This window comes from Microtus oregoni, unplaced genomic scaffold (genome assembly GCF_018167655.1).
Source record: "Microtus oregoni isolate MIOR12 unplaced genomic scaffold, Mior012 000031F_ref0000149, whole genome shotgun sequence".
Taxonomy (NCBI): Eukaryota; Metazoa; Chordata; class Mammalia; order Rodentia; family Cricetidae; genus Microtus; species Microtus oregoni.
Genome location: NW_024543090.1, coordinates 24,083,095 through 24,101,607, shown reverse-complemented (window position 1 = coordinate 24,101,607; position 18,513 = coordinate 24,083,095). Strand labels below are relative to the sequence as shown.

At 41.5% G+C, this 18,513-nt stretch overlaps 1 protein-coding gene and 1 pseudogene across 1 annotated transcript; one reads left to right on the top strand and one right to left on the bottom strand.

Annotated features, from left to right (window-relative positions):
* Positions 1–2,308: 2,308 nt before the first annotated feature.
* Bloc1s6 (biogenesis of lysosomal organelles complex 1 subunit 6) lies at positions 2,309–18,269 on the bottom strand. The gene is made up of 5 exons (XM_041678879.1): positions 18,103–18,269; positions 13,391–13,532; positions 11,476–11,563; positions 9,094–9,180; positions 2,309–8,714 (listed from the first exon to the last, which is right to left on the bottom strand). The coding sequence occupies exons 1-5, from the start codon at positions 18,182–18,184 to the stop codon at positions 8,595–8,597; spliced, it is 519 nt and encodes a 172-aa protein (XP_041534813.1). The 5' UTR covers positions 18,185–18,269; the 3' UTR covers positions 2,309–8,594.
* On the top strand, positions 4,241–6,174 carry LOC121465611 (annotated as a pseudogene).
* Positions 18,270–18,513: the final 244 nt, after the last annotated feature.

Here is an 18,513-nt window from a genome sequence, read left to right as displayed (position 1 = left end):
CTTGTTCTTTTGATGTCAAGTTTCTTGAGTTCTTTGTATATTTTCGAAATCAATCCTCTGTTTGATGTGGGGTTGGTGAAGATCTTTTCCATTCTGTAGGTTGCCATTTTGTCTTGTTGACGGTGTCCTTTGCTTTACAGAATCTGTTCAGTTTTAGGAGGTCCCGTTTATTAACTGTTTCTCTCAGTGTCCATGCTGCTGGGTTATATTTAGTAGTCTCCTGTGCCAATGTGTTCAAGTGTACTTCCCACTTTCTCTTATGAGGTTCAGTGTGGTTGGCTTTAGTTTGGATGGACTGTTCTATAGATATCTGTTAAGTTCATTTGAGTCATTACATCTGTTAGTTCCCTTATTTCTCTATTAATTTTCTGTTTGACAGACCTGTCTAGTGGTGAGAGTGGAGTGTTGAAGTCTCCTACTATTAGTGTGTGGGGTTTAATGAGTGATTTAAGTCTTAGAAGTGTTTATTTTACATATATGGGGACCCTTGTATTTGGGGCATAGATGTTCAGTATTGAGATTTCCTCTTGATGAATTTTTCCTGTGACTAATATGAAATGCCCTTCTTTGTCTCTTTTGATTGATTTTACTTTGAAGTCTATTTTTAGCTAATATATTATATTATTTATATATTAGGATAGCTACAACAGCTTGTTTCCTAGGTCCATTTGATTGGAAAATTTTTTTCCCAATCCTTTACTCTGAGGCGGTGTCTGTCTTTGAGGTTGAGGTGTATTTCTTGAATGCAGCAGAAGGATGGATTTTGTTTTTGTTTCCAATCTGTTAGCCTATGTCTTTTTATAGGTGAATTGAGTCCATTTATATTAAGGGATATTAATGTCAAGTGATTGTTAGTTCCTGTTATTTTAGTTTCCATTGTTGTTGATGTTATTGTGCACATTTTTCCCTTCTTTGGGGTTTGTAGCTGTGAGATCATATATTGTCTGTGTTTTTGTGGATGTAGCCAACTTCCTTGGGTTGTTTTCCTTCTAGCACTTTGTGTAGTGCTGGGTTTGTGACTAGGTATTAATTAAATCTGGTTTTCTCATAGAATATCTTGTTTTGTCCATCTGTGGCGACTGAAAGTTTTACTAGGTATAGCAGGGCTGGCATCCATGGTCTCTTAATGTCTGTATAATACTTGACCAGTTCCTTCTGGCTTTGTTTCCATTGAGAAGACAGGTGTAATTCTGATAGGTCTACCTTTATATGTTACTTGGCCTTTTTTCTTTTGCAGCTTTTAATGTTCTTTCTTTATTCTGTATGTTTAGTGTTTTGATTATTATGTGGTGAAGGAACTTTTTAGATCCAGTCTATTTGGTGTTATTTCCTATATCTTCATGTTAGGAAAGTTTACTTCTATGATTTTGTTGAATATACTTTACTGTTTACTTAGGTAATATTATATCTTTCTGCAGCCTTTGATGAAGTTGAAGAATTGATAGTTATATAGTTTTCCTTAGTTATGATAAAAGATAGATAGAAATATTGTAACTGTAATTCTTGCTTGATACCTGTCTTGTTATATGTAATTTTACTATGTTAAAGCTAAAACCTTCCTTTTTTTATTTAAGCAGAAAAGGGGAGTTGATGTGGGATTCCCCTCTGTATGCTGTGAATGCCACTGGTGAATAGCTGCTTTGAGCCTATAGCAGAGCAGAACAGAACACAGGTAGGCAGGGAAAACTAAACTGAATGCTGGGAGGAAGAAGGCAGAGTAACAAGACACCATGGAGCTGCTGCCAGAGGCAGACATGCTGAAACCTTGCCAGTAGGTCACGACCCTCGTGGTAAAATATAAAATAATGGATTTGGGTTAATTCTAGATGTAAGAGCTAGCTAGCAATACAATTAACTAATTGGCCAAGCTATGATTTAATTAATACAGTTTCTGTGTGATTATTTCAGAAGTCTGGGTGGCTGGGAAACGAACAAGTGGCCTCCTTACCACACCTGATGTACTGGGAACCAAACCTGGGTCCTCTGCAAGCAAAGTTAGAATTCTGCAGCCCATGGACTGGCAATTCGGTTTGTTGTTGTTGTTGTTGTTGTTGTTATTTTTTGAGATAGGGTTTCTCTGTAACTTTGGAGCCTGTCCTGGAACTAGCTCTTATAGACCAGGCTGGCCTCGAACTCACAGAGATCTGCCTGCCTCTGCTTCCCGAATGCTGGAATGTTTTAATGAGATATAAAGATCATCTAGTATACAGAGGACATGAAGAGGAACAAAAGAAGTCTGGAGTAATATACATAAATACAAATACATACTGATGTGTACAGAATAGTTCTTGACAAATAAAACCCCATGATTCTGATGTTTTATTAGATGCATAAAAAGTAGTTTTCATTTATAAAATCAAAATCAGACAAAGGTATTTGGGCATACAATTGGTACCAATAAAACTCACAGTGGACATATTACATTACATTCAACGTCTGCTTATTTACATGTTACTCAAGACAAAGTCAACACAAAATGAACACCATACATTTCAGCTCTGTATATATCTAATATTGTTTCAAAACAAGCACAACTTTTTTTTTCAACCAATTTCTATTTGTTGAAAAACACAGCAAGACTATTATAAGGTTCTATGTGAAATACAGCTAAAGTTTTAGGGTTTGATCACCTATCACATTTCTGACTAACCAATAACCGTAAAATAATGGATAATTACATATGGTTTTTGTAGATTTATCTGTTTCTAGGTTATGTAGATGAATGTTTTTCAACTGTGAATAAGTGTACCACATGTGTGTCTGGTACAGGCAGAGGACAGCTGAGGCACTGGGTCCCCTGGAACTAGAGTTCCAGACAGTTGTAAACTGCCATGTGTGTGCTAGGAATTGAACCTGGGTCCTCTGCAAGAACAGTCAGTGCTCTTAACTGCTGAGCCATTTCTCCAGCCCCTCTTTTTGATATTTTAAAAGTCTTTAAAACTTAATTCTGAAAACACATGTGCCTTGTCATTTATTCATATAAGATGATTTATTTTGCTATAGGTCAAAAAGTTCAATTTCCTGCCAGCTAAGGTTTAGTTTTAAATCTGATTATATATCAAAAGCAGTAGTAAACAACTTATTTCTTAAGTTTAATATGAATTCCACAAATTGCTGGGTAGCTTTGAAACCATTCCATCCCTTAGAACTGTAATCACTGAACTATCTACACTACCAGTTCCTTGCACCAGAATTGTCTTTAGCACTCTAAAACTTCCATGGGCTCCACATCAGAACTAGTGAGTACAAACTAAGGATGTTGATATTCTCTCAAGTTCCCAGGTGAAAAGGACACACGCTTTAGTGTGGAAAACCCTGCTGGTGGCAACTAGACCTGGGAGTATCTTATCCTTTAAGGTACACCAGAATCACTGGAGAAAACTTTAAGCAAAACAAATAATAGATTCACTTCAATAGACTGAGGAAAGTGTCTGGGAACAGTATTTTATTTTTTTTTTTTGTTTTTTTTTCGAGACAGGGTTTCTCTGTGGTTTTGGAGCCTGTCCTGGAACTAGCTCTGTAGACCAGGCTGGTCTCGAAGTCACAGAGATCCGCCTGCCTCTGCCTCCCGAGTGCTGGGATTAAAGGCGTGCGCCACCACCGCCCGGCTATGGGAACAGTATTTTAAATCACCAATACCATCAGTCAAAAATCACTGCGAAAAACAATTTACAGCCTTTGTCAGATGTCAGATATCTTATTATAACAGTACGTTCTGTAATGACACTGTCCTGCAAGTTCTAGAGACACCTGCTCTGGCAGTGACAGCAAGTGACTAGAGTAAGAGCTTTTCAGACAGACACAAGGTCAGAGCAGTGATTTGTGGGACTACCATTCATTCATTAAAGAAAGAAAAGGTTCTTTCAAAGTAGTTAAGCCTTTAAACCAACAAGTTTTTTAGCATCTTTCATCTTTAGTGATCTCTTCATCACTAAAGATCTGATCTTTAGAGCCAGCATGAGATCAGAGGTAGTGACTCCAGCATACTAAAGGTGTAACATGGAGTATAAAAGATGCATTCTACTACCTACTTTGTAGTTCTGCACTGTTCGTATACAGTAGGGACGGAGCCCAGTTGTGTATGAAACACTAAATGGGGAAGTATACTAACACACGCTTGATTTCTAACAATGAAACTTCATTTGCCGTACAGAGTAAGTCCCCACATAGCACATCAAGAATATAACTGAAGGTATCTAGCAGGGAGTGTGGGGTCCCAAGCTTGAGAGGCTGAGTCATACAAGAAAACCTTAGATTTGCTTCATCAGGCAACAATATTAAAATATGGGATGCTTCATGTATGGCATTGGTGGATAAATTCAACCGCCACACGTCACCACATGGAATCATCAGTTCAATATGTTGGAGCAGCAATGATAACTTCTTAGTGACAGCAACCTACAGCGGTGACAAAATGGTGGTGTCAAGTTGCAAAGGTAAATCTGTCCCACTTTTAGAGCTTGCTGAAGGCCAAAAGCAGACATGTATTGATTCCATATCAATGTATTTGGCAAGTGGAGGCCTAAATAACACTGTTAATATTGGGGATTTGAAATCAAAATGAGTTCATCGGGCTCTTACGGATCATAAAGGTGAAGTCACTTGTGTGGCATACAATTGGAATGATTGCTACATTGCTTCTGGGTCTCTCTCAGAAGTGAGACTGTTTTGCACAGCATAACCATGAATACATCCAGTACACCTTTTGACCACGGAAGTAACATGCCCATCCGGCACGTGAAGTACTCCGTTTAAGAAGTCTCTCCTTGGCAGTGTTTCAGATAATGGAACAGTAACCCTCTGGGATGTCAACAGTCAAGAGCTCATATCGAAGCTTTGACAAGATATGCAAGGCTCCAGCTTCAGGCATGTTTCTCTCCTGTAAATAAACTGCTGTTTATAACCATGGGCCTAGAAAAAAGAATCATTCTCCATGACACTTCAAGTAAGAAGCTGGTGAGAACTTTAGTAGCCGACACTCCCCTGACCTCAGTAGATTTTTTGCATGATGGAGCCACTTGGGCTATTAGATCTTCCCGTGGGAAAATATATCAGTATGACGTAAGCTGAATCACCTGTGAAAACCATCAGAGCCCACAAGACATCTGTACAATGCAGAGCATTTCAGTATTCCACGTCTCTGACAAAGGCAAGTTTTATTAATGGCTGCTCAAATAAGCGCACATCAGTGAACAAACGGAGTGTTGCTGTACCTAGCAGCAGTAGGGCTGTCAGAGAAGCAACTGCTTCTTCCATTGCCACAGTTCTCCCATAGCCTGTGACGACAGCCATGGCCAAAGGAGTCATTGCTGCTCAGGATAAAGCAGGCTTGTCTTCTCGAAGCATAAATAGAGATATTTTAAAGAAACAGACGGTGGAATAAGTCAAGATTTCTCCAGCTTTGATGATGCGAGGGAAAGTAGTTTAGGTGACATGTTCTCACCAGTCAGAGACGATGCTACACTCAACAGAGGTGATGAGTCTGTAGGCAAAGGAGATGGCCTTGACTTTCTACTGTAGCTGAACTCAGCGTTCCCACTGAGGAAGAAATCCAGTCACTTCCAGCACTCTGGTATTAACTCCAGTGCTCTTCTGTCCTCGTGGGATCTCCAGGGAAAGAAGAAAGTGAGAGCCGTGATCTGGAAGCCGAGGCGAAGAGAACATACCTGGGGAAGAAGCAGGAGCCGAAGGACTCCTGAAGCAGTTTGCAAAGTTGATCTTCTCTGGTACTGAACCAGGAATTCGAAATACCTCTCCATCATGTAACCAAACAAGAAATCTTGAAAAATATAAAAAGCCAAAAAAGGAAACTGAAGCCCTCAGTCAATGGATCCTCAACTCCAGTTCCAAAGGTAGCGTCCTCTGTCACTGCTGGAGTAGCCAGCTGACGCTCAGAAAAAATAGTGGATAGCCTTGAGACCAGTCAGTCCAATGTGTCACCGACTTCTGCTCAGATCCGTTTCATTTATAACATGATACAGTAAACCTTGGATGACTTCAGGGGCGCTTTGCTTTAGGACACTGCGAATTTGCAAGTGGAGATGATTAGACAGTTTCATATACAGCTGAATGAAATGCACTCTTTGCTGGAAAGATTCTTGAGTGAATGAAGGCTTGCTGGCTGAAATTGAACGGCTACGAGAAGACAACAAAAGACTACGAGCCCACTTCTGAAGACTCAGAATACCTTATCTTTTCTTATGATTTGGGAAGTTTCTGGCAACTAAGAATGAAACAGAGTCAGTATTGTTTTCGTGACCTTGACAATGGATTTTGCAGCAGACACTATGCCATCTCTGTCAGACATATTTATATTTTTATAAATATAAACTCAAAACTGAATAGAATACCTTCTTCCAAATAGGGAAGTCAACAGGATCTTTATGTTCTGAATGCCTTAGCTATACACTAAGTGCCCTTTTCCTAAGAAAAGAAAATGTACGTATAAGGCTGGGTTTATGTTTTACAAATGACTCTTTAAAACAGATATATTTTTGGTGGACAAATTGTATTCCAATTTTTTTTAAGTAGCCAGCATTCAAAACATGGGTGTACCTTCTATTTTATGAATAATTTTAGAGCGGCAATTGGATTTTTTCATGCTGCTGATTAGTCATTATCTTGTTATCTGATGACATCAGGTCTGACTTATTTATTGCTCGTATGTATGATGCTTGTATTTTGAAGCTCTGAGTTGTACAGATACACGGTACCTTGGACATTTCTGTTTCTGAGGGCTCCCCACTCTGGTTTCCTCCTTTACACATGAAAAACTAAGGTTTTGGAAAATTCAAGGGCTATATATCTGCTGATTGTCTAATGAATTGATGGCACATAAAGTCATGCCTAAGGCTTTAATCGCCGTGGCTCAACTTAAAAATCAATGAAAATTTATTTTAAGGTAATAAATATCACAATATTTTTGCCATTTTTCCTCACAAGTAAAAAGCATAAATTATTTTTCTTTGTTTTATACCATTAACTTTCTCTAATTATAGCATGCTACAGATAGTATTTTTCTATTACTAGCCTAACCATAGCATTATTTATATAGATTCATCATGAAAAGAATTTACACTGCAGCAGCAGCTGGGCATGCTCATCTGACCGCTGTGATCCACGGTTTGATAGGACTGGACTAGGAGAGCTACTCATCCAGTAACATTCTTGTTGCCTTTCGTCCAAAGACTTCAACCGTGTACTTTGTATATACGTCTGTTGCCCAGTTTTGCTTTCTGGGATCAAAATATTTACTAAAATGTAGCTTAGTTTGCTAACTTTATGGGTTTCTAAAGTGACTGAATACACTTAATAAATATAAACCTATGATTAATTATTTCCAAAAGCAAAACAGGCTTTTCCCAGGTGACTCAGAGATGCTGTGGTCTTTTCCTAGCTGATATGGTGGCATTATGACTTGTAACAAGTTTCCTTACCTGTCACTCAAACAAGGCTAGAATACAGAAGTACTCTGTCTATATGCTATATTTTTATCTATTAATACTTTCCTACTTCCTTTTTCAATAGGTGTAGATATTGTATATTAAAAGGTGTCTGATAAAATAATTTAGTAATTTTATATGTACAGGTGAAGTACTTGTCATGGATTTAAACACAGTACAGTAAATTAATTTTTTTGTTTTCAAAGCATAGAAAAAAGAATATAACTGAAGGTCTCACGCTGCCTCTCTGTATACTATTTACTGACATCCACCAATTCTGTAATTACACATGATGTGAACAACAGTGGGTTTTACTCTACTTTAAAAAGCCCTGAGCCAGACATGGTGGCACACACCTTTAATCTCAGCACTTGGAGATAAGAGGCAGGTGGATCTCTATGAGCCTGGTCTACAGAGTGAGCTCCAGGACATCAGGGCTTTGTAGAAACCCTGTCTGAGTAATAAAGAAAAAGCACAACACACTCTTGCACTGGATGACTTAGGACAAGCGTGCTGCCCATCAGAGCATCTGGCGGGTCCACCATCACTGCACAGCTTTAGGAACAGATGGAATCTGCCTAAGCACCAGCCCTGAGAAACAGAATGGCTGAAGAGTCTGTCTGGCACTCCCTCTCCTGACCTATATCTATCGTGCTGGTATTTCCGGGTACACACATGTCCTGTGTTCTTCACAAAGGCTCGGCGGCTTTCTTCCCAGGAGATCTGTGGCCAGACAACTGGAATTTCTCTTTAAGCAATGAAAAGCAATTGCCAGAACTCCGTGTTGCGGAGCAGGAAAGGCCTGTCATCATAGGAGGAGAAGCTGAAACTATAAAATCAATTCTCAAGAAGCCCAAGCACTTGTACTCATTTTGAACTAGTGTCCAGACTCCAGTAAAAACCAAAGTATTTTCCAGTTTACAAATGACTTAAAATCAAAATAATACATTTTAAAATTAAGCAAAAGTTGAAAATGTAAATATCAAAAACAAGGCTTCTTAAGTGAAAAGAAATGAAATCACAGAGATACAGCAACCCTGGGAAGGACTTCTAGCATGCCCATGGCATAAGGTACCATCTGCACCCTCTCTGTGTCCAGCACTGGAGAGCCAGGGAGTGCGACAGGGCAGCAAACACCTGCAGCTAGGCTGCTCATGTCCTTTTGGCTGGCTTGGCTGTCAGCTGCTTTTCCCTTTCAAATTCCTTTTCCCTCTGCTGTTCCTTTTCCAGCTCTTCTCTCTGCCTCTTCTGCTGGAGCTTAAGTGCTCTTTTCTGTAGAGAGATTGGGGGGTAAAGGAGGGGGCAGTCAAGGGTTACAGTTACGGCAGAACTTAAAAATAATAATGTTTGACTCAAGTTAGTCAATACATATCAACAAAGCCCATGCTTAACTTTTAAATTTATCTGGAGTAATTCAAGGCCCCCTTAATTTAGAACGACAATGAAAACTTTACTCCCTGCTCACTTCACATGTAGAGATGAACCTATCAGCCCAGCTACTAGCAGAGGGATCAAAAGACTTCAATCTTAAAGGGAAATAATGTAGCATGAATTGATATCTACTGGACCCAGAAGTATAAAACGTCAAAACATGAACACTGAAGAAAAATAAAATTCCACGTAAAAAGGGTATCCAAGGGTTCCCACTCACTTTTAACTTGGATGTTTTCTCATGAAGCAACAGCATCTCCTTCCTTATATTCACCAGCTTGGCATGATAGTGCTTCGCTTCTGTGAACTGAACAGAGTCAGGTAAGATAGCAGGAAATGCCAAGACTGACAACTACATCCACACTACAGCTCATCCTTCCTGAACTGGTAAACTTTAGAACCTCAACTGTGTACATACTTTAAGTTTGATGATACAGATTTCATTGAACCATTAGCAGGATTTTGAAAACATCTGATTCAATTCAGTTGACCAAAAAAAAAAAAAAAGTTATTATAGATGGGTGTAATGGTGCACTCCTTAATCCTGGCACTCAGGAGGCAAAGGCGCTAGATCTGTGTGAATCTGAAGCCAGACTGGTCTGGATAGTAAGTTCCAGATCAGCCAGGACTACACTCACTCTCTCTCTCTCTCCCTCTCTCTTTCTCTTTCTCTCTCCTTCTCTCTTTCTCTCTCTCTCACACACACACACACACGTTATTAAACATAAAACATATTTATATTAACAAAATTATAAACAACATTTTGCTTCAAAAACATACCACATAACCCAGAAATTAAAACAGTCACTACTGCCTTTTTGAAAGAACAAGCCAGCAATGTGTCTTCCTGTCAGGAAAATGGCAGCTACGGCACAGATTCTGAGAGAATGGCCAACAAATCCAGCCATGTTTCTTGTGCTTTTGCAGTCAGAATATCAACACAGCCACTAGAGGACACACACTGTTCTCCTAGAGGTAAAGTACACTCTGCATCACAGTCTGCCGTCAAAATGATCCTGCTGGGAGAAGCTGAGGATAGAGAAGTGATGGAGGCCCAGAGAGTGGCAGAGAATGGAAAAGGAACCTTACTCTCAGAAACAGAGACAAGGGATGAGAAACAGGCCTGGAGCGAGAGGCTGCCTCTCACACAACAGTTAGTAAAGTCAGCTCACAGACCATCTATGTGTAGCTTTCAGGGCATTCCTGTTTCCAATTCCTATGTGAGAATTAAAACTACTCTTGGGACCGAGTGAAACATCATTGTGAACCTTTACCTGGTGATGGATGGAGATAGAGACAGAGACCCACACTGGAGCACTGGACTGAGCTCCCAAGGTCCCAATGAGGAACAGAAAGAGGGAGAACATGAGCAAAGAAGTCGGGACCACGAGGGGTGCACCCACCCACTGAGACAGTGGAGCTGATCTACTGGGAGCTCACCAAGGCCAGCTGGACTGTGACTGAAAAAGCATGGGATAAAACTGGACTCTCTGAGCATGGCGAACAATGAGGGCTGATGAGACACCAAGGACAATGGCAGGGGGTTTTGATCCTACTTAATGTGCTGGCTTTGTGGGAGCCTAGCCAGTTTGGATGTTCACCTTCCTAGATATGGACAGAGGGGGGAGGACCTAGGACTTACCACAGGGCAGGGAACCCTGACTGCTTTTTGGACTGGAGAGGGAGGGGGAAAGGAGTGGGGGGAGGGGGAGAAGGGTGGGAGGAGGAGGAGGGAAATGGGAGGCTGGGAGGAGGTGGAAACTTGTTGTTGTTTTTTTTTCTCCTTTTCTCAATAAAAAAAAAAAAAAAGAAAAAAGAAAACTACTCTTGGGCAAAGAGAAGAAATAAGTGAAAAACTCAGTTCTGTCCATTCCAGAATTCTGTTCATTTGTTCAGCTTTCACTCAGTCAACAAATACCCATTTGATCACGATGCCAATGCCAAGGAAAAGAAGAGTGAGTGCGGCCATGTTCACCTCCTCCACAAGATGTCAGTCAGCGGCTGAAAAGACTGCACTCTCTGCACCAAGGCCGTCAGGGCTAGAGAACACTGGTGGCTACACAAGGAAACGATCTGATCCTCCTTGTCACACAGAATCGCTTTGGATGTGTAGGAACACTTGCAAAGCCATGCCGGCAAGCAGTTCCTAATGTCCAGGAAGGTCAGGAGCAACATGACTTTGCCTATGCTAAGTCCCGTTGTTCTCCCAGGAGCATCTAGTGAAATCAAACTATCCAATTATTCATCTTTAACATGTCCATCTCACCATGGCATAAGAAATACTAATAAAAGAAACCATATAACTGACCCTTCAAAAAGGAATGCACTTTCCTTAATGGTAAACACCGTGTCTCAAATGTCCCTCACTCTGTTTTCACGTCATCATCTCGTGAGATCGTTCGACAGACAAATAAGCTCAATTCCTAATACATGTTCAGCATGTGAATGCCAGAAACCATGGGAATCTAATAAAGCAACCAAGAGTCCCTGTGAAAAAGAAATTCTACACATGAAAGTTGGAGGATAAGATCACCAAAATGCAGAGGTACAAAAGCCTTTCTAAAATAAAATCTTGTTCAGTTACAAGCAAGAACAGACTTACCAAAGCATTGATGTCCAACATAGAATGGCATTCTTTAAATTTTGAAATCTCTTGTTCCAGTGTATCTAGCAACACAACTTGGTTCTGTCTGAAACAAAACCACACAGACAAAGCAAACTTTACATTCTAAGTATTGGTTCATTACAAGGAATCACATTTATCCCAGCTAACACGCAAAGCTGGAAACCCAGCTGGCAATACAGTGCCTCTCTAAGACACTCAGAATAGTCTCTCAACACCGCATATCAAAGATGTATTCTGACAGCTAAGTGCATACTTCACTTCTGTCACAACTTCAGACTTCACTAAAATAACCAGATTATTCCAAGTATTTTACTACTGCAACAACATTCTGCATTCTCCCCCAATACATTCTCTTTTACAGCATTCTGCTCACAAAACTCAATTTTCTCTAAAACTTGGAGCATTCTCACAAAGCCAATTAGAAGCAGGGCTTCCTGATGTGGCACTGGAGAAGACGTAGTGCCAAAGGACAGAGCGTCCTCCAGGGCAGCCGAGCAGCTGGGGGATGAGCGGGCACTGGGAAGCACTCGAGGCCTTTCCCTCACAGCTGTGTGGCCTTGGAGAGTCACGTTTCTGCTCTTGACCTAACTCTCATCCACACGAGAAGGTCAGACCAGACAACTGCTTTGTTAACATCTGGATTCAAATGAAGGAGGGAAGCTAACTTCCTTCCTACTCCTCTCCTGATCAAATATGATTCCAGGGTTCAGTGACACAGAAGGGTCACCTAAATGAACATTCTAAGAGAAAATATAGTGTGATTTGTTATAAAAATAAAGAGCAGTGATGAAAGGTGACTTAGCAACGAGGCTGGAGGGCAATCATATGGTCACCATCAGGCCTGAGTCTGGGTACCAACAGGTCCCTTCACGTCAGACTAGGGAAGACAGAAGAGGAAGCACAGAGTGGAGAACAGAATACCCAGCAGCTTGCCAAAGATGGGACAGCAAAAGACAAGAGGTCACAACTGGAAAACAGTGGGGGGGGGAGGGGAGTATAGGGGTAAGCAATAAAAATAAAAAGCTTTAGTATCAATAAAAGCCATCGGCCAGATCAAACAAGAAAAAAGGACACAAATTACAAGTATTGATGGAGGAAGGTCATTGGCTAATAAAGGAACTGCCTTGGCCATTTTATTGGTTAGAGGATAGGTGGGAGGAGTAAACAGAACAGAACACTGGGAGGAAGAGGAAGTGAGCTGAGTCTCGACAGCTCTCCTCTCGGGAGCAGACGCCTGAGAGAGACGCCATGCCCCGCTCCCAGGATGAAGCTCTGACCCGCCCCGCTCCCGGGATGAAGCTCTGACCCAGGATGGACATAGGCTAGAATCTTCCCGGTAAGCGCACCTTGGGGTGCTACACACAGATGATTAGAAATGGGCTAAATTAATATGTGAGAATTAGCCTAGAAGAGAATGGGCCAAGCAGTGATTAAATGAATACAGTTTGTGTGTTGTTATTTCGGGGCATAAGCTAAGCAAGCCATGTGGGCGGCTGGGGTGCTGGGGACGCAGCCCCGCCGCCCTTATTACTACAAAGTATCATCCATGAAAGAGATGATCATCGCTGCTGTTATGCTTTTAAAAGGACAATAAACTCCAATGAGCCTGAGCACACATTAGATTTAGATGGAGGAGACCAATTCATTCAAAGGCACAGATTATTCAAACACACACTCATTCTCCAAGTTTCCCACAATGAAACTAGACTCTTTAGGAGTATTCGCTTCACCTTTTACATTTAGATTATGAGTTACTCCATGAATCCCATCTTCAAAACACAGAAATGAGCCATGATCAATGTTCCAGAAGAGAAGACTGTCACACCACTGTCACATGCCACTACCAAGTGACAGAAGGAAAGGAGGCACAGCTGGCTTTCCATTGGCTTACGTGAGCTCCTGGAGGGCTTGCTTTGACCTCTGCAGATCTGGTAAGTAGTGGGACAGCAGGCCTCCCACCAGCTGCTCCACAGCTTTGTCCTCTACAGCAAAATCCTCTATCAGTCCTTCATCTGGAGACGCATCACTCAAACCTGTGCTCAAGAGAAAACCAAATTTAGGAAGCTCTAATGCTGCTGCACTGCAGGGAGGCTGGGGGAGCTCAGCCAGGGAGGAGGGGGAGCCCACACAGGAGTGAAGGAAGCACACCTCTCCCAATACAGCAGTGGCTTCTTTTACATGTGTGCCTGCTGAGCTTTCACTAAACATGGCAAAAAAGGTTTGTGTTGTTTTGAGCTTTTCTTGTTTTGAAACAAGGTTTCCATGCTGGCCTAGAACTCTCAATCCCCCTGCCTCAGCCCTCTGAGCTGCGTATCACCAAAACTGGAAAAAAAAAAAGTAATTTTAAGCTGCAAGTACAGAATAAAGTCTAGAGTAAACAAACATTAGCATATTCAAATTTTACGTTATGTGAAATTTAGACTGTGTTTGCCAAGGAGTCAGATTGAAGGATGAGTTAACCGTCACTGAATTAATGCATCAATGCTTTGAAAAGCGTGCAGAAATTACATAACTAGAGGCTGATGAGGCAGCTCAGTGGATCAAAGAGCTTCCTAGGTGAGCCAACCACGTGACATCCACATCCAACCCAGAAACCCACCACAGCAGGAGAGAAACCTGACAACTTTCTCTGACTTTCACAGAACACATTGAATACCCACCAACACACACACACACACACACACACACACACACACACAGAGAGAGAGAGAGAGGAGAGAGAGAGAGAGAGAGAGAGAGAGAGAGAGAGAGAGAGAGGCAGAATAAAAACTTACAGGGAAAACTGGAGAGATGGCTCAGTCATTAAAGGTTAGACTCACAACCAAGTAGAGAATAAAAACTGTTGAAGAAATTATATAAACAAAAAGGCATATCTAAAAAGAGTTTTGAACACAAAAGAAAGAAAAATGCAGGGCATTTTTGCTCAGTATATTTACATATTAAAGGGGGTTGTTTATCATTTATCAGTTAAGACTCAGCACCTTCTGTGAACCAGGGTCAACGCTAGGAAAGTCAGCTGGGAAACAGGGACCCAGAACCTAGGCCTACTAACACAAGTTCAGTGATGTGTGATAACTCAATTCAGAGGAAAAAAAAAAAAGATTCAGCACCTTAATTTGCTACAGGAAATAGTGTATTCTAATCATGTTATGGGCTAATCTAGACCTGATGCCAGGAATGATGTCTCATCCTTTTCCAGGCATTCAAATATCTAAGATGAATACCTATCAATTACTATTTCCAGGAAAAAAGTACAGAGCCATTTCAAAGTGGGGGTCAATGAATGTTTATAAGGTTTTTACAATCATGGATATTGAATGAGAAAAAGGTAAAATGTTCACTGCGCTAAAATTGTATCCCAAAAGCACTTCATAATTAACATTAAGCTCGGGCACATCTGTCATCAATTATAGTCTGGTAACAACCGTTACCATCAAATTAAGATGGGACTGGAGAGGTGACTCAGTTAAGAGCACTGGATGCTCTTACAGAGAATCCAGGTTTTGTTTCCAACAACCACATGGCAGCTCACAACCATCTATAATTCCAGTTCCAAAGGATCTAACATCCTCTCTGGATTCCAAGGTCACCAGGGTAACACATAGTACATATGCATACATGTAGGAAAAACACACACAGAAAATGAAAATAAAAAATTTCTTTTTTTTTTTTTTTTTTTTTGGTTTTTTGAGACAGGGTTTCTCTGTGGTTTTGGAGCCTGTCCTGGAACTAGCTCTTGTAGACCAGGCTGGTCTCGAACTCACAGAGATCCGCCTGCCTCTGCCTCCCAAGTGCTGGGATTAAAGGCGTGCGCCACCACCGCCCGGCCTAAAACATTTCTTTCACCCACACCTCCCCTCAGAACTTCAAAAGGGCAAGATCTTTTTTCCTTCACTTATTGCTGAAACCAAGAGCACAACTCCCATTAAGAGAAGGGTCTCTGTGCTGTAAACTAAAACAAATTGTGCATTCCTTCCGGGGCCATTGTCTTTGTTTTCTTCTTTTGTCTTGGGTAAATTTTAAAAGGAAATACTACAATAAAAATGTTAACCAGAAGGTAAAAAAAAAAATCAAATTAGACGACTTTCTAGAGTGTTTCACACACATTACTACAGTTCTCGGCGTGCTCATCACAGATTTAAATTCAGAAAAGGCTGAGGAAAACAAGCTCTCATATTCAATCTTTTAGAAAATCAAGATAAAATTGTACAATTTCAATTTTAACCCTAAAGACACAAACTAGAATTTTCAAAACTGCAAGGCAGAATTCAAATGGGAAAGAGTAAACAGAAACTGAAACACTCCAAACCAAAAATGAAATAGCAAAGAGGAAGACTTACCCAATAAGGATATTTTAAGACGTAACAACAAATTCACCTACAGCCACCCTCACACACACATACACACTCTAACTCTAACTCATGGGCCTCCCTTTCCCTTTCTAACTATTATTAATCATTGGGTAGGTTTCAGTTAATGTTTTTATACATATTTAGTTGCTAAGTTCCAAGTACTTCATTGTAGAAGACTAGAAAAAAAAAGGAGGGGTCCTTACCAGATTCACACAATGAACATTGCTGAACACATACCATGTATTAATTTTTTAGTCATAACAATAAATAAGGTAACTCCTCCTCCCTGGTAGGCACAATAGAGGGGAGAATGCAAAGTCATTACCAGAACTGTTATGGAGTCTGAGATGATTTCTAAAGGTAGTCTGGGTGTTGAAGACACTGAACGCCTTCATGTCCTTTCCTTTTGTTCTCTTTATTAATCACTGCAAAAATTTAGAAACGCCCAATGGAAAAAGAACAGTCCTTCTCATTGGACTAACTCCAATGAAGTCACTCTGCAGGATTATGACACAGACATCTAGAAACTGTCTTTACCCAGTCATGCACAGGGTCTTTTCATCGTAAATGAAACATACTATTCTGAAGGTCTTTTATTTTAGTTTTAAGACAAAGTCTTGCCACACAGCCTAGGCTGGCCTTGATCCTCCTACCTCAGCTTCCCAAGAGAAGGCATGTGCCGCCACACGTGGCAACTTTTAAATACCTCCTAGAGATATTTCTGCAGCAATGTATACGTATCTACTCGATTCTTCTTAACAGAACAAAATTCTATAGTAGTCGACCCAGTCTCCTATGTATAGATTGCATTATTTTCCCTTTTTGCTATTTCAAACAGTGAAAATGTGATCTTCCAGTTGCTAGGAAGCTACAGTGATATTCCTAGCTAATCTTTGCACATTCCTGTTTCCATGGAATAAATTCTTAGAAAACAGCTAGGCAAAACGTCTGTGTAATCTTTGACATTGCAAAAACCTCCTAAAAGATGGCACCAACTTTCACCAACCACCACTTCCAAGTGAATACAAATCTGAGCGGAAGGGATGCAACATTGTTAGGAGGAAAAAATGAGAAAAAATGGGAATAAAATGTGTCTGAATCATGGGAACACACAGCATAGCAACAGTAAACCGTTAACATATACCATACAGCCAGCCTGTAAGGATCCCTGCATGTCAATTTTATGGATCTAAACTTAACTTAGTAAGTGGTAAGAAGCCACTTAGGGATTCTAAGCAAGGGAATGACATGACTGGGCTTTCTTGGGGCAGTACTGTAACAACAGAACAGACAACACTGGAAGAATAAAGACTATAGGTGAACTGGCTTTAGAACTAGTGGCTCCAGGGTGCAAACACAGAACCCTCTGCACTAAGCAGAAGGAAGTCAAAAGAAGAGCTGAACGCAGTTTCAAAGTTTCATGTGAGTAACCTCACTCCATTAACAGAAGATCGGGCAGATCTGCGAAAGGGCACTTGTTTAGCAAGAAGTCCCAGATCAATCTGTAGCACCTATCCGTCTCTCGCCCACTCTCTAAAATCGGCTTTAATTTATATTCATGCTGTTTGTGAGTTCTGTGCAAAACCATGAATGGCCCGAGCTGCAAGTAGATACTACAGTATATTTGCAGACATAATTGAACAAGCCAGGAAAACACGTCATTAAGAAAAGCAGGGTCAGGAAATGCTGAGAGTTGTTTGTAGCTTCCTATTTCTGGAACCAAGAAATTATTTACGGGTCCGACAAGCCTTCCTCATCTAGGGTCCCTCATATGAACCAAAGCGCACAGAAAATGCTTTGAATGGTGATAGTCTCAATCTCACAGAGACAATGGTATACAGGAATAGTGTTCACCTGGCTGTACAGTAAATTAATGGATGCGTTCGAGCACTGATGCTCAAATCTCTCCTGGAACTGTTGGGACGGCTGCTGGAGTAAGTAATGATGGGTGACGGGTAAAATAATGCCACCAAGTAAGTCAGACTATTTCATGAGTAGCCAATATTGGACAGTTCTCTGCAAATCGACCTTCTTTCTGACAAACCCATCCCCAACCACTGACGCTATGACACATAGTCAAAAAACAACACAAACTTAAAATTCTCAAAAACCGACCGCACCCAACAGTGGGGACCAAGGTTTCCGCTCGTGGGTGCCCAAAGCAAGAGGGCAGCCTGAGCTGGAGTCCCCTCCCCCCCCCCCCAACTCGGTCCCGGCCCAGGTGGGCAGTCGCCCTGCAAAACAGCCGTACCCAGCGTGGGCTCGCCGGCCTCCAGGCTGCCGGAGGTCCCGGTCAGGACCCCGTCCGGGGGCGGTGGCACAGGAACACTCATGTCCCCGCTCTGAGCGCCGCTTAAGGCGAGCTGCGTTCAGGTGAGAAGTCTGACGCTAGAAATAGGAACCTAGCTCGTAGCCGGACAAAAGCCGCGGTGCACACGGAAGTGACGAATGCGGAAGGCGTCGCTCGTTCCAGCCAGTCAGGAAAGCCCGCCGCCCCCTCGCGTCAGCGCGGTGGACACAGAGGTGCGCGTGCGGGTGCGGTTTCCCAGTGGGCGGACGGTGATAACCGGAAAAACGGACCCGATGTGCAGCCCCAACCTGGTGGATCTTTTTAGTGTTGTGTCCGATTTAAGCAGAAGTCTTAAGAACGTGAACCACTGAA

Coding starts and splice junctions, on each gene's coding strand:
- Bloc1s6 (XM_041678879.1), bottom strand. CDS start 18,184: ATGAGTGTTCCTGTGCCACCGCCCCCGGACGGGGTCCTGACCGGGACC. Junction 11,564..13,390: donor CAAGCCCTCCAGGAGCTCAC/GTAAGCCAATGG, acceptor GTTTTGTTTCAG/ACAGAACCAAGTTGTGTTGC. Junction 9,181..11,475: donor TGTTGGACATCAATGCTTTG/GTAAGTCTGTTC, acceptor GACTCTGTTCAG/TTCACAGAAGCGAAGCACTA.